General features: G+C 40.5%; 1 protein-coding gene across 1 annotated transcript in view; it reads right to left on the bottom strand.

Moving 5' to 3' along the window:
* Window positions 1-748: 748 nt before the first annotated feature.
* Window positions 749-24685, bottom strand: part of EFCAB2 (EF-hand calcium binding domain 2) — a 31743-nt gene continuing 7806 nt past the window's right edge. Inside the window, exons 2-7 of the mRNA XM_068676369.1 lie at window positions 13522-13606; window positions 9248-9320; window positions 4526-4608; window positions 2625-2667; window positions 2456-2522; window positions 749-1436 (exon numbers count right to left, since the gene is read on the bottom strand). Coding sequence (XP_068532470.1) covers window positions 1306-1436; window positions 2456-2522; window positions 2625-2667; window positions 4526-4608; window positions 9248-9320; window positions 13522-13606 — 482 coding nt within the window. The 3' untranslated portion in view covers window positions 749-1305. The remainder of the gene's footprint in view (window positions 1437-2455; window positions 2523-2624; window positions 2668-4525; window positions 4609-9247; window positions 9321-13521; window positions 13607-24685) is intronic.

Genomic DNA, 24685 nt, shown 5'->3' with positions numbered 1-24685 from the left:
AAAAATCTGCATCTTCACACATTATAGCCCTAATGATTACCTTTGGTTTTCATTCTTACTGACAAAGAAATGAAATACACAGTAAATGTGTTAACAACAGTGCGTTGCTGAGTCTTAGGACAAGTGCCACAGTAGTTCCCACATGGAAACCCATTTAAGAAGCAGGTAAATGTTCATTTGCATTAACTCTTTGCTGCCCTACTGCTTAAGACAATGTCAGTGAAAGACAACTTGGGATAGAGACAAAAAGAGAATTTTAAAAAAGGTCTCCTTCAAACTGTTTCCATCACAACATTTAGATCGTGCTAACCTCTTCTTGTGAAGCACAGCAGCTCTCTTGTGTCTGAGAACAGCTCCTCTGAGTTTCCAGCTCAAGTGAAACAACTGGGTAGAGCAAAAGGCGTCACATGAGGACTGCTGTGCCCTTAAAATACACAAACAGTCGAGAAAATGATTAAGAGCACTGAGGTCTGCAGCAGTCTTTCATCAAGGGTACTGGAGACAAGTATTCTACACTAACATCTTTCAAAAGACACTGCTTCATACATTCATGAAAATCAAATTCCAGTCCTATGTTCCTAATTTTTTAACAATTTAAGCTCCCGACTTTCAAACTGGTTATGAAAGGGGAACTGATTATTGAACAGAAATGTTCTAAGGATTATTTTGTTTGTAAATTTGACTCCAACATTGGTCTGGGTGTTACCTGCATGTTTAAAATGGAAGCAAAACACTACGTGCCAATGGATGAGTAACATAAAATGGAACTAACTGGTTTAATTGCCTATAGTGAACAAAACACAAATATTTGGCAAAATTTGGAAACTATAGAAAGTTTATTTGATCTGTGGTATTATTTCAAAAGCAGTAATCTACCCAGTGCCTCATTAGTTAAACACAAAAAAGGCCTACATTTAAATATAAAAGTTTTATCTGGATTTCATAATTTCAGTCATCCTGAAGAACTCGCTTACCTACTTATTACCCCATTTCCCAGGTCTCACTTTTCCATTATTTTTTTCAGAAGCAATTGTAAGGACATTTCTTGACTCCATTAACATTATTTTTCCTGTTATTTTTCAAACCAAATTCCATGATTTCTTTTCCAGACCTTACACAATATTTCTGTCAAGAGCTCTTTTTCGAGGTGTGAATGTACTTCAGAACGTATACAGAACCAAGGAAATATAGCTCCACAGATTTTATTTTAATTACAAGCACAAGGTCACAAGCTGAGATTTGCTATACTTCAAATTTCAACCAACTGCCAAGCTACATTGCTGTTACCAAATGTCATCTCAAACTTTACTGGGGAAGATCTTCAGGTTCATCTACTATCATCATTGAAATGTAATCTCTATAGTGAACAGTATTTGTTTCTGGATCTAGAGCACTGGAGAGCATCTCCTCTATTTCTTCCTCAGTAAAGGGTTCACCTGAAAGAGAAGAGACATTAACCCTTTGTCTTGATAAATATTCTTTTCAGGGCTGGCAACTTACCCTGCTTTTCCCTTGCAAGGCTCTCCTTTCTGTCCTCATGAAGAGGATAAAAGGATCCAGTTCCATTACTTTTGCACATGTAAAAGCCCTGCATGCCAAGCCAGCTGGTTTCAGGGAAAGGAGACAGAGCACCTGGATCTTCTGATCTCCATTTAGTTCACAGGCTCCAAAACAGCCTGTTTGTCACTGCCACAGGGATTTCAAAGCAAGGCTTTTTGTCAGAGTTAATTCTTCTAATGTCTACTTTAGTACTATTATTTCTCACTTTTGGCTCTCCTTTTGCTCGTATTTTACACCATGAAAGGCCCTTGTTTTCTGCTCTTTTAGGAGCTTCAAAGCTGTTGATGGCCTACTGCATCCCTCTTTGAGAACAAGGTCCCCATCTGAGAATAGGTCTTGGAAAGTCTTGCACAAAGCATGTTTGTCATTTTGTACTTGAGGCAGGCAAGCATGACTCAGCCATGCAAGAAAAGCAGGCTCTTCAAGGGATATTGAGGATTACATGATATACAACTTAAATCTGGTCTTTGAATCTCTTTGTTTGCGTAGGGCACTAGAATTAAGATCAAGATAATGTAGGAATGAATGAGCACTGCAACTCCCTGAAACATTTTGAAATCTAAACTAAAGTTTTACAGGGGGGACAGAAAAGGAGTCACATCCTTACGGAACTCAAAGACATGCACAGAATTATAAAATATTCACACAAGACTGGATTATGACCCAATAAAAAGTTTTATTTTATAGTATCTGCAAAAAGGCAGATAAGTGTCCTTTCCCTGCATTATTCACTAGTGAAATGTTCTAGTCTGCAGCCACTCACCGAGGCAGCAGGATTGTTTGAAGACTGTATCTACTCCTACAAGTTTTGGCATGCAGAATCAGGACATCAAGGTGCCATATACACATGTAATGTTTATTTACTTAAATACTGATATTACAAAAGTCACGTTACCTTCTTCAGTCATATGTTTTACCAGCTCGTCTTTAGTAAGATATCCACATTTATTCTCATCTAAAGCCTTTAAAAGAAAAAGAATAAACTGTTGTGGTTTTAGGCACAGTGAATCAAGAATCGGCAACTTCTTTGCAGCAATTAGGTACTTGAATATTTAGTTACACACCTCAAATGCATGTAGAAGAACATCTTCTGGAATAGGCCGGTAGCTGAAACCATTAAGTCAGAAAAGTTAAGAGTCGTTGTTTGCAAGGCTGCTGTACTATTCTGAAATAACAAAATATGAGTACTAGAAGAAAGGGAAAACCTACTTTCTACAGTTAGTCTGTCACACATTTAATTCCAGCTTGACTTTTTGGAACTGTGCATACCTTTACCCCTTGTGTCTTCCATATTATTCTTCTTTCATTCTCCTTGTGCTAAGCAGCCAAATGAATGGCTTGTGCATGTCCAGGCTGGCTGAGAGGGTTAGTAGGAATCAATAATAGCTGAATCACTCCACGTAGCACATGCACTAAACTGAGAATTGCCAAACCAAGAAAACAAAGTTTTGTCCAGGTAGGCCGGTAGCTAGGCAACAGATCACCTAGTGGGACTTTGACAGTCTAATGAGCTGATGATGAGCAAAGGAGGCTGGTAGCTATAAAAAAAAGGCCTGTCACTAACAATTTCAAAGAGAAAGCAGCACTGCGTGCGTGTGTGCATGTATATGTGTGCCTGATTTCACAGCTGGAAAGGAAACCCTCTACAGCAGTGGAGACCTTCCACATCCTAGCAGTCTCTCACCATATCCCAAAATACTGAAGAGATGTTAAAGCCAGGCAGGTTCTAAATGCTTGGCTGTTTCGCCCAGACCCGCCTCACTCTTATTATCTAAAAATCAAACGTGCTAAGCAGAGACCTTGTTCTTTTTGATCCACATCTCATGTGCCCTTGGATAAGTGAACTATAGACACAGCCCCAAAAGATAAACGTGGGTCTTGACAAGTCTGCACTAGCCTGGGAAAAGTGTGGTTTTGTGCGTGTGTGTTTGTGTGGAAGGGGGGTGGAGGAGGAGGAGAGAGCCCGGAGCAGCAAGGCATCACTTTGTGAAGGGGCAAACACCAGCATGGAGCCAGAAACGTGCCATGAAGGCCAGAGAAAGCAAAGGTGCAGAAGCCTGGGAAGGCAACGTGCCTGCACTACCACACTGGGACCCAATGCTCCTGGTTGCCTGTCCAGGCATAGGCACAAAGACTCTTAGATATAGCTCCATGGGTGGCCACTGACACTGGATGCTGCCAGACAGTTTTGGGAAACCCCATATCTATTTCATGCATAGAACACCAAAGGAGCTCTGTGAGCAGAACAGCTTCCCAGTATTGGACCAGACTGAGTCTCCCCAAACCCTGGGTTACTATCTTGAAAAAGAAATGTACATTTGCTAGAGGTAATATTACTTTTAGTGCAAACATATCAAAACAGCACAAGTTCCTGTGTACACGGAAAGATTTCTATGTACCTTTGAAAAATGAACAGCATTCTTGTTCCAGACTTTTAGATCAACCAATATTTTATTGGTTTTCATCAGTCTTTAGTCATCAGTGCTGGTTGTGTATATTCAACTGTATCCGACAGTCACATTGAGACATGAACATGTAGCTGATTTACACAACTTATTAAAAATGCACTGTAACAGACCGTGCTTCTCAGCAACCCTAACCCGTACATTCAGAGAAAGTAACGGTTATGACCTTAATTTGCATATAAAATATTTTCAGAGTTGCACAAAGCACGTTAAATAGCAAGTTAATTCTGATTCACATACGAAATACAGAAACTACACAATATCACAATTCATGATTATAAATTGGTATTATTTGTACCAAAGGTACAACATAATTTTATGTAAACTAAGTCATTTTGAACTAAAATCTCACTATCGCACTAACGTAGACTGAGTTTAAATTTAAAAAAAAAAGTCTGTACTCCTTCCAGCTACATAAAATTGCTGTAGATATATTCACTGAGAATCAACCCTGTCAGTCCGAAATAAACTACAGACACAGAAAATCTACTTTCCATTACCTTCTGTCGAGAAGTACTTTTGTCATCACTGGAAGAAATTTTTCCAGATGAATGTATCCAGTTGGTTCTTCTTCTTCTTCCACCTAAAAATAAAATTTAAGCATGGTAGGCTATATGACTCATTAGCAAACTAATAGGAAAACCAGAAAATTGGGGGTGAGTCCTGTATTAAAATTACAGATTTGGACTTTGAGTATTTATGTCAGGTTTTTAATATCAGCATAACATCTGGGTGAAATGCTTGTGATCAAATAGAAAGAAATTAGAGGAAGAAATAATATCCCAGGCAAAACAGGCCTGCTCTTACATGAACTTTCAGCAACTCAATATTGCCCTCTTGTGCTTAGAAACCATTCATGCAAAAGAACTGCCTACTAACCGATCTTATCTTCCACAGGAACTCCGTAGAGGTTTACACATTTGGACTGCGTTCATACAAGTGAAGCCTAGTGTGACCTGGAACATCCCCAAGCCATGCAATGTGACCGTCCATCACAGCAAATTGTCAGCATGTCCCCCAGCATGATTTCGGCCCACACCACCAAACCCTCTCCCCAGCAGTTAGCTCCTGGGCCCAGTTTGGGCACTGGGACCGTGGGCCCTTCTCCCCAGCGGGCAGTTTGGTGCAGCCGCTCCGCGTGGAACATCCGCCAGCACAGACAAGGGCTGCTCTGTGCCAGCTGGCTTCAGTACCCAAGGACGTTTCTGGGCACATTTAATGTGCTAATTTGGACATAGCCCCAGTTTAGTACACCTCAAGGATGGAATTTGTTGCCTCCACATGTTTCATAGCCAGAGAGAGTCGCCAAGGGAAGGACCAGAGAGGCAGACAGACTGACTCAGGGCAGGCTGAAGCAGTCATAAGGCAGCCCATAAAATACTACATGAAGAAAAGCTTCCCTTTGCCTCCCAAATAAATTAACAGATTAGTCCCAAAACATCATGGACTTCTGGCAGCATTCTCATGGCATTCCTATACTCCATAGGAGAATAACAACATGGTAAAAACTGCTACCCATAACTCAAGTGCATCTCTTTCCTGAAAATTTAAAGTTTTACTCCCCAAAGGAGTCATCTCATTGAAACTAGCCCATTCCTGTCTGTGTTGAAACTGGATGCCTGCCTTGCAGTCTCACATGGCAGAAGTGACGCCCTGCTAGGCCTTCACAAACACGGCTCAGATTGAAAGGAGACTCAAACAGACACTGATTTGAAATCTCCTAACAGAGCCAGGGAAAGACAAAACCAGAAGCTTCCTCCTGGGAGCTGGGTCAGAGCAGAGGGTGATGCCTGATGCACCCAGTTGCTTCAACGGAGAGCTGCAACTGCTGCTGCTTGCTCTCTCCCAGTGCTCTTGAAGGATTTTGGTTGCCAGAAGCAGGAAGCCACCAACTCTTGCTGCTTTAGAGCAGAAATTGGCTTGAAAAAGCACTTTGGTGAGCCTACTGGAAGGGATCTCTAGGTAGGAAATGAAGCTGTTGCCTAATTCTTTCTAAATGAAATGGTACCTTTTACTATTACAGAGTAATTTGTTTTACTGCTCAATCTGTTGAAAAGATGTAACAAAATACCTGGCAAAATTTCTTTCCAATGACATAACAGTTGGTCAATACACTGAACTATCCCATGCATCACAAATTTTGAGAGCTATCAGCACACAGAATGGTTTAGGGAACATCTGTGCTTCAACTAGTATTAGTTCACAATTCTACTGACAGAAAAAGAGGTAGGATAGCTATATATCAGAAACAAGTAAATATATCTTATATAAAGCAGGACAACAAGAAAAGAGGACCCAAAATGTCTATTAAGATGTTAAGTTATATAAACCATATATAAGAGTCAGAAAACATTTGATCTGCTCTTCCAAACAGTTGAATGTTACCCTAATTTTCATACCAGAAGAGCTCATTGGTAACGACCTCTCCAGAACTCAACATAACAAATACCTGTGAAAGTGTCAGCCCTCAGATTTGTCTATCTGTCTCTTTTTTCTTTTTTTTCTTTTTTTCTTTTTTTTTCTTTTTTAAATATGCTGTTTGTATTTTGCCTTCAGAAAGCAGTCTGTGAAGAAACATTTCCTTCCTGACAGCAGATCTAGTCCTGGGAGGTGATGAGCAACCTCAGCTCCCTCTGACCTGGAAAAAACCGCTACCATTTCAGTGTGTCTACAGGCTCAAAAATGTCTTAAACTGTAAAAATTAATCTTATTTCTAACATTAGATAGATATGTGAGTAAACCAAATATATATTAACCTCGCCACCTTTGCGAACATCCACAGCTCCCCTAACAGCTGCATTGTAGTGTTCATTTGTTTCATATCTCAGCTCTCGCAGTCATACAGTTATTGTCCAGGTAACACTTGGGAAAGTGAGTCACAAAGAAATAAAACCATCTTCCAGAGCTATTCAGGAGGTCTGTGGTGGAGCAGTGAACTGAATTTGGGATTTCAAACTCCAGGCATTGTAGTAACCCTTGGATCAGCTTTCACCATCTCTAGACCTGTCATTTAATCTTAACTCTCTTAGTAGGCCTAGATATACGATACTTAGTACAGTATTTAGCATAAGGCAACATAGGAAACAGTATATGATAATTTTAGAGATTAAATATTTATATAAATAGCGATTTGGCAGATATGAATAATTTGGAGGCAACATATGGTAGTTAGCTAAAATGAGGCTAATAGAAAGATAGATGACTGAGAGACACAGGTAATGAGAAACAGAAATGAACCACAGCTTACAAAGGGCAGAAATAATGGAGAAATAGCATGATTACAAACTGGCCTACAGAGACAATTTTTACTTTATCTAGATTAAGATAAAATGGTATTACCATAGTCAGTGGTAATGGTACCTTATATAAATTAAGATAATTTGATATTAGTGATTAGCATAATACATTGAGGATTCTGCAAGAAGATGTATGCTTCTGGTACTGAACTGATGCCAAGGTTTCATTTACAAACACCATGAAACCTTCTTTGAGATTTAACTTCCAGTTCAGCATTCTCTAAGGTTAACCATTACTCTTGAATGCATTCTTTCGTTCTGCATTATTTGCACTTTAATTTCCTACTCTTATAATCAAGAATTGCATAGATGTTATACCACTGCATCTCATAGAATCATAGACTGCTTTGGGTTTGAAGAGACCTTAAATATCACTCAATTCCAACCCCCTGCCATGGGCAGGGACACCTCCCACCAGACCAGGTTGCCCAAAGCCCCATCCAGCCTGGCCTTGAACACTTCCAGAGATGGGGCATCCACAGCTTCTCTGGGCAAACTAATCTCAAGAATTTTCCACCTCATAGCTGCATTGCACCATACTTTGTTACATTACTTATCTCAAATGTTCAGTAATGCTAAAAAATGGGAAAAATAAGTTGCGACAGCGAGGCAGGCCTTAAAATCTCCATGTTCCCCTGGCTGGAAGGTCAAAACATCCTTTTCTTAATTCTGTATCTTGAGTCAGTTACACTGTTCATTTACTGCAAACAAAAAACTCTGTGGGCCACTAAAAATATCTGTATTAAACACAATAATTTATCTTTCCCCTTTGTCCTCTTTGTGAGTGGAAGCTGGGACAATCTGGTACTGAGAGTACAGAACCACAGCAGATTGCAGCATCATGTTAAAAATCTTTTTCCTCTGATCATTCCTTGTACATCATCATCTGAAGCAGTTGTGTCATTTTCACAAGACTTAGCACAAGATTTCTCACACTAAATTGTTATCTACAAGAGACTAGACAAGCCTCTGAGGAGAGACAGGCCTGTAATCACCCAAATTTGTGTTGGAGAGGGGAAAAGAGCAAGAGACACCAATTTCCAGCATCCTGATGAGAAAAAGAAAAGATCCTTCTCTCACCTCTCTAAGGCACACCACTTTGTAAAAACAATGTGAAGTCTTTTTCCCACTTCTTTGTCCAATTTATTAACCATACCCTGTCAAGGCACCATCACACCAGCCTTTCTGATACAAGCATGGGTTGAGGAAATAAAAATGACTGTGTAGGAAAAAACAGTGGAGAAATATGGTTGATGTTCCTTACCCCTGCACATCATGGGGAGAATGGGAGTACCTCTAGCTCCCGAGAGTCTGCATGTCTGAATTCTGACTTACAAGCTTAAGTAATCATGCAAGAGAAGATTACTTAGCTATAACTGAGAGATCTCAAGACTGGGAGAGGCCTCAGGAAGGTCAGAAAATTGAGCAATTTGGCTATAAGATGTAGTGGCAACATGTAGTGAAGAAAAACAGCAAACCTTCCCTCTACATATTTTTGGAATGTAATGTATGTTTTTAACATCTGGACAAGAATCAGATTTTGTTACTTAGTCATCCAGTGTCTGCCTATGGCATGTCCAGAGCAGTGAGATAGTAAGGATTTGGATATCCTAATCTGGCTGTGGTTTAGGGCAATCTTTCCAATGAGCCAAAAAACATTTCTCCATTTTCTACAAATCGCCCTTCACTTTGGCACAGTGACCTTCTAGGGTAAAAGAGAGTCAAAGACTCCTTGTTTTAATCCATCACTGTTGTTCCTCATCAGCCTAAGCGTTCGCTTCAGGGCAACCTGAGAGACTGCCTGATTCACTTCCAGGACACTTCACATGTGGGACAAGAGCTTAGCTTTCCCACACAGCAGGGCAGAAGTGCCAAACTTGTGCAAGTTTAAGATAGAAGAGTACAGAAAAGATCTAAAACTTTTACCTTTGCAAGCAGTTCCTGAAGTTCTGCCTCAGTTGGGAAGCAACCCAGTGATCTGACAATTGAACCAATCTCTCTGTAAGAACAAGAGAACATCTGTGTCAGTACATTTGCAATACAAGTGGCTGTGGAGAACACAGCCACTGATTCAGAGCTTGCACGTAGGAGCATGCATGAACAAGCACACACATGCACAAGCATCTGTATGTGGACTTTTAAGATTATGTCTCACTAAGCAATGCCTACTTTTATAGACATTAAATATCCTGAAGCTTTTTGGAAGAGTATAATTGTACTTGTGGCTTTCCCCAAAAATTCTGCATTACCTTTGTGTTACAGTGTACTGTGTGCACGTTACTTTTCAACTGGTATCTTCTAAATATTAGGCTGAAATTCAGTAAAGTCTACCTTTACGTAGTTAACAAAACACTTTGACATCTGTTGAGATGAAAGGTGACAAATAAAAATATATGTTTACATTAAGTACTATAAAGATACAAATTCTAACTGCTATAGAGAACAATTACAAAAGGTCAGGAGTGAGGCAGCCCTGCCATGCCCCTGCTGTGCTCCAAGAGTCAAACAGACTAACCCACTGGCTTATCATCACACTGTTCCTGCTGCTAAATATATTCATAGCTTGCATTTACTGCTGAACCTGGTGCAGCTGTTCTCTGGTTCTAAACATGCTCCAAAAAAAAGTTAAAGCTGAACAACACTGCAGACTAGAAGCAAAAGTACTGAGAAGTACATTTCAAAAACTATCCACAGCAATGGTGCCTGCCACGTTTCAAAACTCTTTTCCTCACCTTCACCAGTACATTTGGAAAATCAGACTGCTGAACAAAAATGGTAGACAGGAGAAAATCTCTGTAAAATCAAAGTACAACAGTAAGACCTCAAACCTAGCACACCAAACATGTAAAAGTGAGCAGGTCGGTCTTTGGCCTCCTGAGATAGGTCCTGAGGAGCTCCCACTCCGATTGAAACTGTGAGAATCACTACGATACACAAAAGAGAGGATAAGGCTGGCTGCACAAAATAGTTACAAAGCAACACCCAATCTCACACACAGAGTTGTTGCGGAATTAAGACTTCTGCTCAGATGACTAAGTGAAACCCTGCCCTCTGTGACTGGAAGTTTGGCTTCGATGACCTCAGTTATTTAGTCCTATTTTTTATAATTCTTGTCCATGCATCCTATTTCTAGTACGGATACACTGCTCTCACTCCTGTACTCCTTCATTTTTACCAGCTATAAAACTCTTGTAAATATTCTTATCTGCCCCAGAAAAACACCCAGCACCAATCATGCCCCCCCAGCTGTCCCACACTGCTTCCAATATCCCAGACTGCCAGAGACAGGAAAGTTGCCATCACACTCCTGCCTCAGCCCTCACATCATCAGAACTGCAATGTAAGTAAAGTAACCCAGCCCCTACAAGAGCTTGCATTGCTGGGTGCTGTTTCGCACCGTCTGTGCCTGTGTCAGCGTGAGGATATGGTTTGAAGTGCCTCTGGTCCAGAAAGCTACAGGCCACATTGGGTAGTAGCGTGGAGCGTAAGGGACCTGGATAGATAATTATGTTTTCCTCTCAGCCACTTCCTCTGACTTAGTTCAGCAGCTTCGGTTTCTATTGTGTAGTTTTCGGCTGACAAAAATGATGGTTAAAATGAGTTTCTGTTCATACAGGTTTTGTAATGCAGACACATTAAAATTTTGTGTCATGGTTTTCACCCCAGATATAATATTTTCAATTACAAGATTTGCAGAGTCATGGATACCTTTGGCTCAGGGTGTGTCACAAGCAGAATGAAACAAGACTGCCTTCCTCAGGCTTAAGTTCTTACTAATTTGTATTTGCATTAGGAATTATCAGATCCTGGTGTTGGTTTATCAAGCCAGGGTAGTTTTCCATATTCTTCACAGGTATCCAATATTTCAGGAAATAATATTCGTATTTCTACAATCGTGGCTAAGAATTGTGCTGTGCTGCCACCTTCTGATACAAGATAGTCAGCCATTAATAATCACTGTATTGTGATACAGCCCTGCAGTATGAACGTAGGAATAACATAGCTATAAATAAATTGTTTTTCATTGTCAAAACTGTTCTTTGATATATAAAAAAAAATAGTGTGAAATAGTGCATTTACTATGTTAAATAGATTTTGAATACATTATATATAAATATATTGAATACAAGAATACAATACTAACTGAATGAAAGAAATTAAAAAGTCTATTCATATCATTTCATTGATGTAATATTTTTCTCAAGCTCTATATCCATTATAGAATAGAGTGAAGAGTGTAGCAGACTTTACAAGACTCCAGATGCAAATAAAAGACAAATAAACAACAGTTATGGTGTGGTGCAGTGAGGGCTGGGGGCTCCACAGGATGAACTGGGGTCCCACCGCCCCAGCCAGGAGCAGGCAGCCAGGAGGACACCAGGCTGGGTCCGTGGGCATTGGGCATCTCCCTGGAGATGGGGATGAGCCACGAGATTTAACAGAGCAATCTTCACAAAAAGCTCAATAAAGTATGGAACAAAATTGTGCCAAGTGTAGAGACATGTCCTGAAATTCTCCCTATCTACAGTAACTGAATAATCATTTTACTTCCAGAAAGTCACCATAATTTCTTAAATTTAGAAGCAGTAGTAAGCATGCATTGCTAAAACCATCACATAAACAGTTTGCACCTGTCTCTCCTCTGTTTTTGATTTTGTTTTTGTTTTTATATATAGAAAAGAATTCTGGAACATTTGAGGATATTTTCCTATTTGGCTTTATTACACAATATGTGAGGAATGTCTAATGATGACATAATTTCACCAGTTCTCCTCCTTGTAATGTTTATGTTCATTAACTGAATTATAATTAAAAGATCTGGTGAGATTCTTGTACAAATAGTAATTCGAAATATGAAAAATTCCTTTAGTAAGCTTTAAGGAAAACAGCTCATAACAACTTCAGCACCTGCTCAATAAGATATAAATATGTATTTTATATTTTTATAACAAAAGCCATATTGCTATATGTGGTGGATGTTTATGTTAAAATGAAGTAGTACTGTCAAATATTCAAACTTTTAAAATATCAGAATTAAAATTATTTAGGAATTTAAAAAATTGAATTACTTTATCTCTTTATCTTTTATCCAGTTATGCCCTGAGGAGTCTAAGAGTCCATGTTTCTATCTTTCACTGAACTTTTTATTACTTGCTCAGATATATATTTTCTTTGTATTTCCGTAACATTGCACGCTGAAAGTATTGCACATGCAGTTCTCCTTCCTGACTCCCACCTGGTCAGCCCATTCCCCCGGTTCTGGTCATCCCATTTCAAAAATAAAACAACTGAACAAGAAGCACAAAAACAAATGACGAGGAACAGCTTCTTATTAAACAGCTATGGAACAGCTTCGTATTAAAGATGAAATGCATCTGGACTCTTTGGCTTTCAGCTACTGTGACAGAGGATGGATGTGACAGAGAGCTATGAAATCATCAGTGGTATACATAAGATTGATAGAGAACAATTATTCACTATCTAACATAAGGTAGAAAGTCAGGAGTCACTCAAATCCACGTGGCAGATGTACAATAAACAAGAAATACTGTGTGTTTGCTCAATTCCTTCTATTCCTTTCTCAAGTAGATCAGTGAGGGTACTCAGCCAGATGGACTTCTGGTACAATCAAGTATGATTGTCCTTATCTGCATTATTACATACTGTTATATAATCAACTTATATGCAAGTCTCTTCCAGGCTTCCTAAAAACACCTCCTCATCCGAACAATATCCGCTCCTTACCGTACCCCAGAGGACAAGGGATGTGTGGGGTGAGCTGCAGCTGGGGTCACCTACAGAGAGCAGGTAACACAGACGGGCAGGGACACTCCTTGATGTGCTGGGACTAATCTGAAAGTGAAGGAATCTATTTGGGACCAGGACACAGTACCAACGAGCTATTGGAACAGAGGTTTCCTACTAATAATTATAGCCTTAGACTTCTTGTCTAGGCTCACTTTCCTCTTGCTTCTTGGCTCCACCAGTCCCAGCCAAGTGAGTCCCTTTCTCAAGCCAGCCTCAGTCTTCAACTACAGAACAATGCAAAACATTTATTAAACAAGCAAAGACATACTTGTAAAATCAGAGCCAAAAAGACTGTTTCAATTACATTTTCTGGTAAAGCAGACACAAGTTTGGAGAGTTATTTATCACCATAGTAGAGCCTGTAATATTTCTGTGTGAAGGTATTTACAAACCTGACATCCACAGTTTTATTGCATTCGTGGTCAAACACCTCAAAAGCTTCTATAATCTTCTTCTCAATTTCAGCTACTGCGCCATCTGCAAAAAGAAACATAGAAAAAGCAAAAGAAAGATTCACTGAGCTGTTACCAATTGATTTATTTCCAATTTGAGTACTGTGACAGCAGAAGCACCAGAACAGATAGCGGGGCAGACAGGAGAGGTACTTTGAAGAAGCAGAAGTTATTCTGAAAAACCCTACTGTAAAGGCAGAGTCTGACATTTATATTAGCAACATGGCCTTGCTATGGCTCTGCAGCTACATCAAGTCTGGTGCTGATGGTGTGTCTCAGCTGCAAGATCACCTGGCTGGCCAGGTGTGGGCCCTGCTAAAAGTGTGCAACAGCTCTTTCTGTAATACGTGCCTGAGCCCTTCCTGGACACCTTGGTGCCAGTGGAATGAGCAAGGAGAGAGAATACGGGCCCAGGCTTGCATTGAGATGGGGTAAGTCACTTTGTTCAGGATTCTGCGTCCAGGAAATGTAAGTGCTCACGTGCCCACTACGTTAGCCATAACATGAAAGGCTGAGAACCAGGAACAACGACAGCAGAGATGTGCACAGTGAATATGTCTCTTAGTTAATAATTTATTGCAACAGTTTGGAAAGGAAGAAGTTCTCAGGGAAGAGGAAGGAGTAATTTGCTGCATTTGCTTGTCATATCTCAAAGAATGGGCAAAGAAGAACCACAAGTTATCACAGTTATACTTCATCTAAATCCAGAAATGGCATTCCTAGTGTAAGAAAAGTATCAGGAAATAAATTCTGAAGAAAAAAAATGTGAAGAGAGGGAGGCTTCCACCTCCAGCAAAAAGAAATATGCCCTCAGGGTGCTTCTCAAGCTCCCTGGCAAGGAGGAGCAAATAAAGAGCAAACCAGTTAGCCCATTTATTAACATTGTAGTTTGACTCCAAAAGAAAAAATAGACTATAGGAAGCAAAGTGATATAGAGTCAACCTTTTGGTTCCTGTGGCAAAATACAGCCCCAACCTCTAGCCTGCAGACCAGGACCAGAAGGCAGTGTTTTGTGAGCCATTGTAATGGCCTCCACAGAAACACCCCACGGAACACCTGAGTGACAGCCTGAATATCACACTGCTATTGGTATACTCTGAGTTTGCTTTCTCATTTTCACACTTCTCTTCTGTATTTTCAGCATAATAATACACCATAACTTTTCTGTGTTAGAACAGATTTACTTTCTTCTTTAGGCTCATCTGGTGTTAAAAGTGTTTGTGAGCAGCTCTAACCAACACTAAACCACTGGACATTGTTTCTACAAACATAACAAATTCATACCTAGCTTTCTACAATCCCAACAGTTTGGGAATCCCAGGGTCTGCAGCATGCAGCCATTTATTCCATTTGCTCTCTTGCCCTCATGAAAGAAATATCTGTTTTCGGGCAAAGGGTGTATCAGAACTGAACATAACTAAAAGCAACATTGGCTTTGTGATCTCCCCATCTCTGTCTTGGTCCATGACCTTTCTCAACTCATTTTCTCCTCCTGTCCTGCTGAGAAGGGGAAGAGAGCGGCTGTGTAGGTGTCTGGTAGCTGGCCATGGTCAACCCACCACTGGCTTCAAGAACTTCAATATAGTAATGGATCAACACAAAATTAAGAAAGCTCTTTTTAATACTGAACAGAGCTGTGTCCCATTAAAAAGGCACAGGTGTCTGCTGCTTTCTGCCCAGGTTTGGCATCGAACTCCCCCAGAGGATATTCAAGAGAAGAGAGGTAGCAATATATCCAGTGTTCCCCTCTGAGTTTAGTCCCCTGAGGGAAGCATAGGCAGGTACATGTGCAATCAGCTGGAGACTGGAGCACATCAAGGAAGAAGAGCCCTGCTCAGTGCCCAGACACAGGACAAGCTGTATTTTTTTCGCAGCTTGACAATAGTCCCTGCCTTTTATGTGCCTAAGCAGTACATACGGCACATATAGCTCCTTTCCAAAAAACAGAGGTAAATCTAGGAGGACCTGATTCCTTGTGGAAAAGGCCCTACATACTTACTCTCAAACTAATTTGATGGGATTTTTTTTTCAGTGCCTTCAAAGAGTACCTGTTGTGGTTTAACCTGGCTGGCAGCTAAATACCACACAGCCGTTCACTCACCCTTCCCTTCCCTCTCTGGGATGGGGGAGAGAAATGGGAAAATGAAGCCTGTGAGTTGAGATAAAGACAGTTTATTAAGACAGGAAAATAATAATAACAATAATAAGAAGAACAGTAATAATAACAATAATGATGATAATAGTACTGCTACTAATAATGTGTACGAAACAAGTGATGCACAATGCAATTGCTCACCACCTGCAGACCGATGCCCAGCCTAACCCTGAGCAGCTGGCTCATCCCCCCCAGCTAGCCACCCCTAGATATTGCTCAGCATGACCCCATATGGTACGGGATGCCCCTTTGGCCAGTTTGGGTCACCTGGGCCTGTCCCCTCCCAGCTCTTGCTGCACCCCCAGCCTGCCCGCTGGCAGGACAGAGTGAGAAGCTGAAACATCCTTGGCTTGGTGTAAGCACTGCTCTGCAACAATTAAAACATTGGCCTGTTATCAGCACTCTTCTCATCCTAAGCCAAAACATAGCACCCTACCAGCTACTAGGAAGAAAATTAACTCTGTCCTAGCTGAAACCAGGACAGTCCTGGATCCAGTCTCCAGTGTACACTGTTAGAGTTGAATCCTCATGAGATCAGGTGCTTCAGTTGTACAGTATGTCTTGCAACAGAGAAATGCTGAGGGAATATTTATAGCTGTACATTCTTGGCTTGATGACTGATCCTTCTGTAGAAATAAAAATTAACCATGGGGGGGCAGGGAAACATTTCCAGTGCTGGAACAATGTAGCCATCCAGCCTTCTCAAGCTTTTGCCATCCATTAAAATACTACACTTTAATTTTACCCATTTCAAGAGGCCTGGCAAAGAGATGTCCTGAAATGACACGAAAATGATGATTTAATCTAGATACCAGCTCATCTATATTTCTTCCAAGAACTGAGAGAAAGTTGTGATCAAGAGCGGTATCCATGGAAGAAAATAAAATATAGTGTAGTCCTCTCAAAGACTCCATAAAGTTGAGTGAACACCTAATAAACTATTGCCTAAATCTCTCTCGTTCCTCTAGGAATGGAGGCCAACAAAGTTCAACAGAGTTCAGGATGGCAAAGCTAGTTATCGAAAGACTTCTGTGATTCACTCTAAACCTCACATTGGGAGAGAAAAAAAAAAGACAGATTGCTGTTCTAGGATAAGTGATAGATAAAGGTCTAAAACAGTACCTTCAAGAAGGCCATCAACAGATGAAACATGCAGTTATCTCAGCAGATATGATGCCCTATAGTACTGAAATTTTTCTGCATGAGGGGACTGTGCTCCGTGGGTAAATCAATGAAGATTTCATGTTGAACTGCAATTTTTCAGCAGTTTCTAAGAAAGAAATACCTAAGCTATGGTCAAATAAAAGATTTCGTTCAGTAATTCTAATTAGAAAAACAATATATCATATCAAAAACAAACATAATCTGATTACTTCTAATGGCTTAAATAAACAAACATTGAAACATACTGTGCCAAAGAAGATTCCAGTACATACAACTACTTAGTGCCACAAATGCTCTGCTTAGGAAAGCCAGACTATTTCCACTGGTGTTTTTGTTGTGTGTTTTTTTTCTCATTTTCTCATTCTCATTTATTTTTCTATCACATAAGCAATGAGAAGACTGGATGTCTTAAAATCCATCCCTCGAATACATTAACCAAAAAGAGTATTCACTACCAGTCTCCTTTCCCGTACTATCCTTTCCTATTTTTCCCAGTTTGTTTAGCATGAACCAGATAAAGCTCTAGACACTGCCAGTTAAGTAAGACTGGCAGGGAACTGGGACTCCCAGATTAATTCATCTGGTTCCTTCAGACTAATTATTTCCTCTCCAGGTTGTCCAGACTGTTCCCTAGCACTTGAGGGCCATTTGAAGCCAGCCCATGAACTGCACACCTGTCCCTGTTGTGACATTTCTTCTTCAAAGACCACAGCTTCAGTCTTCGTAGGGAACAGAAGCAATTAAACAGAAGTGGCTCTGCCAGACCCTTGAGTAATAAGCATTTTAAAAAGTGATTTCTAGATGATACTAGAAGCTTGAAAATACTTGAAAATTTGCTAGATTCTACCATTCATTTAACTGTACAAGCTTGCTTTCTTTTCTTCCTTCAGGCCAGTTGCTCTGATGGTTCAAAAAGCCAACCCTTCCTTTCACAGAGAAGAAACCACCTGAAGAAAAAAGTGGCATCAAAAGAATATGAAGGCCAACCTTAAACAACTTCTAAAAATGCTAGGGAGCAGTATTTGCTGCTCCTGGGAAAAGACTTCATTTCAATGCAGCTTGATGAACCTATTTATACAATGTGGTACTCAACCACATAAAGACTAAGATTGAATTCTGATTCACAGAAGCACCCACGGGCTTGACTTTATTCCTCGATGTTACTGCTCAACAAACCTGAAACATCTACCTTCATAAACACTGATCTACAAATATTTTAATACAGAATTGTACCAGTGGATACACCTAAGCCCTCTTACTACCCCAGCACCATTTCTTCTCTCTCCCACTAGCCATTATTTCAATCCAAAAAATAGCAGCCGTCTTGATCCTATAGGCTCAAACACTCAGAATGCGATGCGAAGACGGCCAAGAAGAAAGAAGAACATTTTTAAGAGGGCAATGGACATGAGAGGGGACATGACTGTGTAGGCAGAAACATGAAAAAACATGAGTGTTCAAGCCCCCTGCCACTGCCACTCATCTTCAGTGAGACTTCTCCTTCTGCTCACAGATCCGAGCTGTGGTATTTACAACCACCCTGCTAACACCGCTCCAATGAGCTTCCATAAGACCCCTGCCTTTGCAAATCCCAGCTCTGGCCATCACCCCCCAAATCACAAGCAGCTCAACCTGTCTTGCCACATAATGCCAATGAAAGAGGAGAGGTGAGGAGGTGGTTGGGCTCTGGGGAGTATCTCCGCCAGCTGGAGGTGGAAAAGGTACAAAAAAGTAAGCATGAAGTCTCTGCTTGAAATCTGAGCTCAGCATGATCCACAAAAGGGTTTGGCCAACAAGCAGAAAGCCAAAACAGCTCTTACCCCTCTGATGATCAACAGCTTTAATACAGAGTTCAAATCCTAGAAATGTGTCAAGATGCAGTAACAGTTCCCCAGTACAGAGGGAGAATGGTGCTGTTCCTGAAGATGTGAAACCTGTACACATTCCCTTTAAGGGCAATTCCCAATTTATTCGCTAGGTGTACAAGGCAGAAGGATGAAAGAAATTAACCAAAAAAAAAAAAAAGCAAAAATCATTGTTTTTTGATGTTTCCAGCCACTGTTTCACCTGAGCTCTTCCAAAATTATCCACAACACTAATGTAATAAGGGCACAAAAATTTAAATAAATAAATAAATAAATAAATAAATAAATAAATAAATCTGACTGTAGTCCTAATGAAAAGAATATTTTCCTAGATATGGAGGGAAAAAATAATTATAATGATAGGCTTCACAACTGCAATTCAGGAGAGGCTATCAATTAGCTCTTATGAGATCTAATCAGGCTTTTAAGCAAGCATTAACTGAACTACCACCTGGGTCAAGATCTTAAAAAGCGGTCATAACACCCAGCATCACCAGCACAGGTGAAATCTCAAACCCTCTCAAATAAGCTCATTGGTTTTATTAAGGCATTTTGTTTCCAGAGCACAAAGGGAAAGCCAGTGCAGTTTCATAAGATGAATTCTTAGAGATTATATCAGCATAAGGTGTTCCTATGCTACTGCTTCTTTCTCCTAACTCCAAAGCAAAGTATGCCACTCCCTAAATTATTCTGCCACAAATGTTTATTTTGCCCTCATGAAGTGTATTTGGGAACTTGACTCACTTAAAAATAAATCAGAAACCTCTCCCCACTCCAAAGAAGTAAAACTTACAGCATTTAACTAATTCTATTTCAAGGAAATTACTAAGGAAAAGGTATACAGCCAGAAAATAATCTTGAGGTCATTTGAATCTGACTTATTGGCAAGACCTTTCTTCTCTGCTGAAGGAAAGGTGTACATTAGATTTTGGCTAGTGACCTTAATTCCAGAGAAAGCTTATTGTACAGCCAACCTAATACGCTGAAACAGTAATTGTGTGCTACGCTCTAGAAATGGGTGGGCAAGACAAGTATTTTCTTCTCTGCTCTAAACTCCAATAAAATGCATAATACAAATACAGTAAATAATGAGAAATGAAGGAACGATGTGATTGAGCTCTAAGCTTGCAGAATATCCAGTATGTCTTTGTGTCTTGTGATATATAATGACATAATATATGCTTGTTGAAAAGAATCTTAATTCTGAAAAGATTTTGAATTAAAACAAGAGGTTTATAAAGCACCTCAGTTCCTCCAAAGAAGGGATAAGGCTGGTCCTAAATTGCAGTCTGAAGAAAACAGATCAGATCACTCCCTAGACTCAAAAGAGTGCAAAGCAAAACTCAGGACTCCGTTCAATAGACACTAGAAAGTTTTTTTCTTAGAACCTTATCTGCAGAATGCTTCTTTGCAGCCAAAACTAACATCCCATGAGTTTAAGGATATGTAAGATTTGGGTTAATCCATCCAGACAGTAAATTAGGGGGAATCTAGGAAATGCTTCTACCAGCTCATAATTACAACAAATACCTTGCTAGCCATCTGTGAGGCAGAACAGGGAAAGATCCGGTAATACATTTTCCTAGCAACTATATACACTGCAGCTGAGCAGCTGAAGCATTTCCCGTTAAGCACAGCTCCAGCTGTATCTCCGTGCCTCGAACGTGCAGCTCCCAGGCAGCAGGTTCCCACTGCGAGGGAGCCGGGCCAAGGGCCCCGTGTCAGCAGGGACCTCACACGGCTGCCACGTAAACTCTCCAGCATTAAGCAAGACTTTCACACTGCTCGTCATCCTCAAGCAGGCTGGGATGTTAAGGAGTCTTATGAAATCTGTAGTCTCTAGGGAAAACCATGATGTAAGGACTGGGATGTGGAACAACCCCAAGTATTCACGGCACCAACGGGAAACGTCTCCTGAGTTCTGCTGTTCAAACTGAATGAAGAGTTAAAGAAGCAGCTTCAAAAAATTTGGTATACAGCAGGTCCCAAGAAAGGTTTGAGCTGAAATCTTCACAGACAGTGCTACCTAGTCCCATATGGGGATCCAAGCTATGGTCTGCAGACTCAGGAAAGGGATAATGCTTTCCCTCCGAGATGAGAAGCATCCCATGTTATCACAGACGGCACTTAGCAAACTCAGTTTGAGTCTGCCTCCTGTAGAAGGAGAAAAAAGCTTAACTGGTTTCTGGAGAGGTCTCTTTCAAGCATTTTCAAGGAAGTAAAAATTAAATCTCAGGAACAGTAAGAGCTTTTTCTTGTCTTCCAGAATTCTTGAGGACGAGCCATATGATCGCTCCCTGTTGTTTACGTTTGTCACAGCACACACCATGTGCTATCGACATAAACAGGCAAACCCCCTCACCAGCATGAATCAACAAAACCAAAACCCTACACCCACCACCATGTATGTAATCAACCTTGGGCTAAGTGCATAACCTCACCCTATTGTTACACTTCTTTTCTTAATGGCATTATATGTGAGAATTGAAAAAATAATATTTTGTTTTCATCACAGTGGCTGCCTTATGGAAAATGAATAAAAGATGCTTTAAAGAGGGCCTATATATTCAAAAACAGATACACAATGTGGAGAACTCAAGAGTGGAGCAATCAGAACAATCTTTGCACAGCCCTGTGGCATGAGAACATCTCATGAGAACATGTCCTCATCCCATGATGAGAACAAAACCACCACCAGCAAATAAGATTTTAGAAAATTCAAGCTATTAACTTGATGGCTGATAATAAAATGCAGGCTGTCAGTTTGATGATACAGGCAGTGGCAAAGTGAACTGTAAAAGCTACATCAAATTCCAACTCAAAAATATTAAATACACTTTTTTTCCTTTTTGTCTTCTTTATGCAAGACAATTGTAATATGGGCAAAATATATAATAAAGTGAAGTGAAAATTTAAGCATTGTCTTGACTCCAGCTTTAGCTATGGAAATGTGATTATTTTATAGAACAATGACAGTAATAAAAATTAAAGTTTGGATCAACCACAATGGAAATTTTTCAGTTATTTCATTTAGAAGTTGAGAAATACATTAAAGGCTTTAAAAAGAATGGTATAATTCTTTAAAAAGAATGGTATAGTCCTACGAGGAGCGGCTGAAGGAGCTGGGCTTGTTCAGCCTGGAGAAGAGGAGGCTCAGGGGCGACCTTATCGCTCTCTACAGATATCTTAAAGGAGGCTGTAGTGAGGTGGGGGTTGGCCTGTTCTCCCACGTGCCTGGTGACAGGACGAGGGGGAATGGCCTAAAGTTGTGCCAGGGGAGTTTTAGGTTAGATGTTAGGAAGAACTTCTTTACTGAAAGGGTTGTTAGACATTGGAACAGGCTGCCCAGGGAGGTGGTGGAGTCACCATCCCTGGAAGTCTTTAAAAGACGTTTAGATGTAGAGCTTAGGGATATGGTTTAGTGGGGACTGTAGTGTTAGGTTAGAGGTTGGACTCGATGATCTTGAGGTCTCTTCCAACCTAGAAATTCTGTGATTCTGTGATTCTGTGATAAAAACTGTTTCAACCTCCAAGTTGTAAAATGCAAAGCATATCCAGTTTGTGACAGTCCATTGGCAGCAATGAATGGGGCTACAAGTTGCCGGTAACTTCAGCTGATGCAGCAAGTTGCCTTGAATATTCCCCTACATTTTGATTGTTCAGTAGAGGGTATTTTAAATTCTATGGCATTCTAACCTACCGTAGATTCAGAAGTTTAAATACATGTGGGAACCAAAACTAAGAGAACTACTGGGACAATTAATAAACTGCTTCACCTGTTGAGAAACAAAGTATGTATAGAAACCATTGCTGCTATGCTATGAAGTCCAGCTCCTAGCTGCTCATAAAATCCTTGATCTGATGCTGTAACAGAACAGACCAGCCTGTGGCCGACACCATTTCAAGCCGGAAAAGAAGCCGTAAGTAGTCGCCATCTTTTGTCACCTCCCCTCTAGGTCTCGTATGGTTCTGCAGCAGTGGAAAAAAAAAGTTTCCCTCGTGGTACACATCCCTGTGCCAGGGTCATCAAACCCATTTTACTGCTGTCACTTCAGGTTGCTCCTGCAAGGTGCCATTATTTTGCCTGGTTTGCACTGGGCAAACAAACAGCCCCCACAGCAGTCCACACAGAGTATTAGCCTGTGTCCTCAGCGCTCAGTAACCCATACCTATGTGCCCTGATTCACAGCGATACAGCCGCCTGAGCAGCTGCTGTATTACACCTGACTCCCACTCCTCACCAGGATCCATGTTGATGATATCCCTCACTATTGATTGATATCCCTCAATACTGAGGGATACCCTTGCTACCTCTGCAAATTCTTTGACAGGTGCTTGCTGTAACATAAAATTGTCCATATGTTGTGGGGGAGCAATGCTATTTTCTGCATCACTTCCTAGACTACGACCCCTGGCAGCCTCCCTAAGCCCAGGCTTCTGAAATAGAGACATTAATTTGCCTGGATCTACACAATTCTTTCTGGAGGCCACCAGAAAAGGGGATTGTAATTTGTTAATCAAAGCAGTAAATGCATATAAATATAAAATATTAATACATATAAAAAATATTTATACATATGAAATGCAAACCAAACATACTCTAAACTTACTGAAAGTATTTACAACCGAGCAGACCTTGAATATCAAGGGAAGGAGGGGCTGCTTGTTAAAGAGTGGCTGAGTGGGATTGGGTCCCAGCAGGAATCCTGCTAACATCATATATATATATGATGTTATATACAATATATATTATATATATTATATATGTTTATATATATGTTTATATATATATATAAACATATATAATATACATATACATACATATATATATGTATGTATATATATGTGTGTGTATATATGTATATATACATATATATAATGTTGCACATATGTATTATAATGTCTTACTTGTGTCACCATACCCTCACCTCTTCAGGCACAATGTGTGCCTGCATCCTTAACAGCTGAGATCCTGCTGATGAGACTTATTTTCCAGTAAAAAGAAGGTGGTGATTAGTTTCTCCCTTGCCCTACAGGCAAGATAATCTCTCCTCTCTGCTGTTCGAAGAGCTCCTGAGCAGCTTATTGGTGATGGCAAGCTAAGTCTATACAACTCCGGGACGTACAGGAGAATGATGCTACAGACATGTGATTTGCTAGAGAAAATCCCACTCCTTGCAGGCAGCTCATCTGAGTGATGAACACAGGCATGTATCAATCCACGTCCAAAATGCACTTTGTGCAACTCAGGGAAGGCTCAGAAAAATATACCCTGATGCTTTTACTGTACGCAATCTGTGTATCTATGCTGTATCTACAGGTAATGAAGCACTGATCTTCCTAAGAAGCCTACAACCATGGGAAATTATCAAGGAATACTACCTGGTTATACTCCACTGGAGTTCAATTTTCTCAAACATGTAAGTGATTGGTTTTGGTTTTGGTTTTGGTTTTGGTTTTGGTTTTGGTGGGATGGTATGGAAGGAGTCCTTCCTATTTTCACTCCACAAAACAAACTCATGCCTTGGTCTGCATCAGCCACGGAGGAAAAGCGGAGATGCAGAGGCTGGCTGCTTGGTATGTCAGGGCTGCATCATGTTCCCAGTCCAAGCAATGAAGGTGAGACAGGCTCTGGAGGCAGGACGGGATTCCCGACCTGAGGCAATTCCAGACAGTATCCCATGGCAGAACCCAGCCAAGATCAGCCAGTCCAGGCCTTGGACAAAAAAAAAGTCTGAAAAGAAAACCACGTGTTCAACTAATTCAGGTTAAAATTAAGAGCAATCTGTAAGCCACGCTGCAGCATTCCTTTTGTATCTGCAAGGACGATGGTCCAGTGGAGGTGGTCATCCCCATATGATGGTGTCCGTAGGCACAGGCCCTCCACCAGGAAGTGACAGTGCAAGCTGGACCCCAATGT

The sequence above is a fragment of the Anas acuta genome, chromosome 3, assembly GCF_963932015.1.
Source record: "Anas acuta chromosome 3, bAnaAcu1.1, whole genome shotgun sequence".
Taxonomy (NCBI): Eukaryota; Metazoa; Chordata; class Aves; order Anseriformes; family Anatidae; genus Anas; species Anas acuta.
This window is presented reverse-complemented; position numbering and strand designations above follow the sequence as displayed.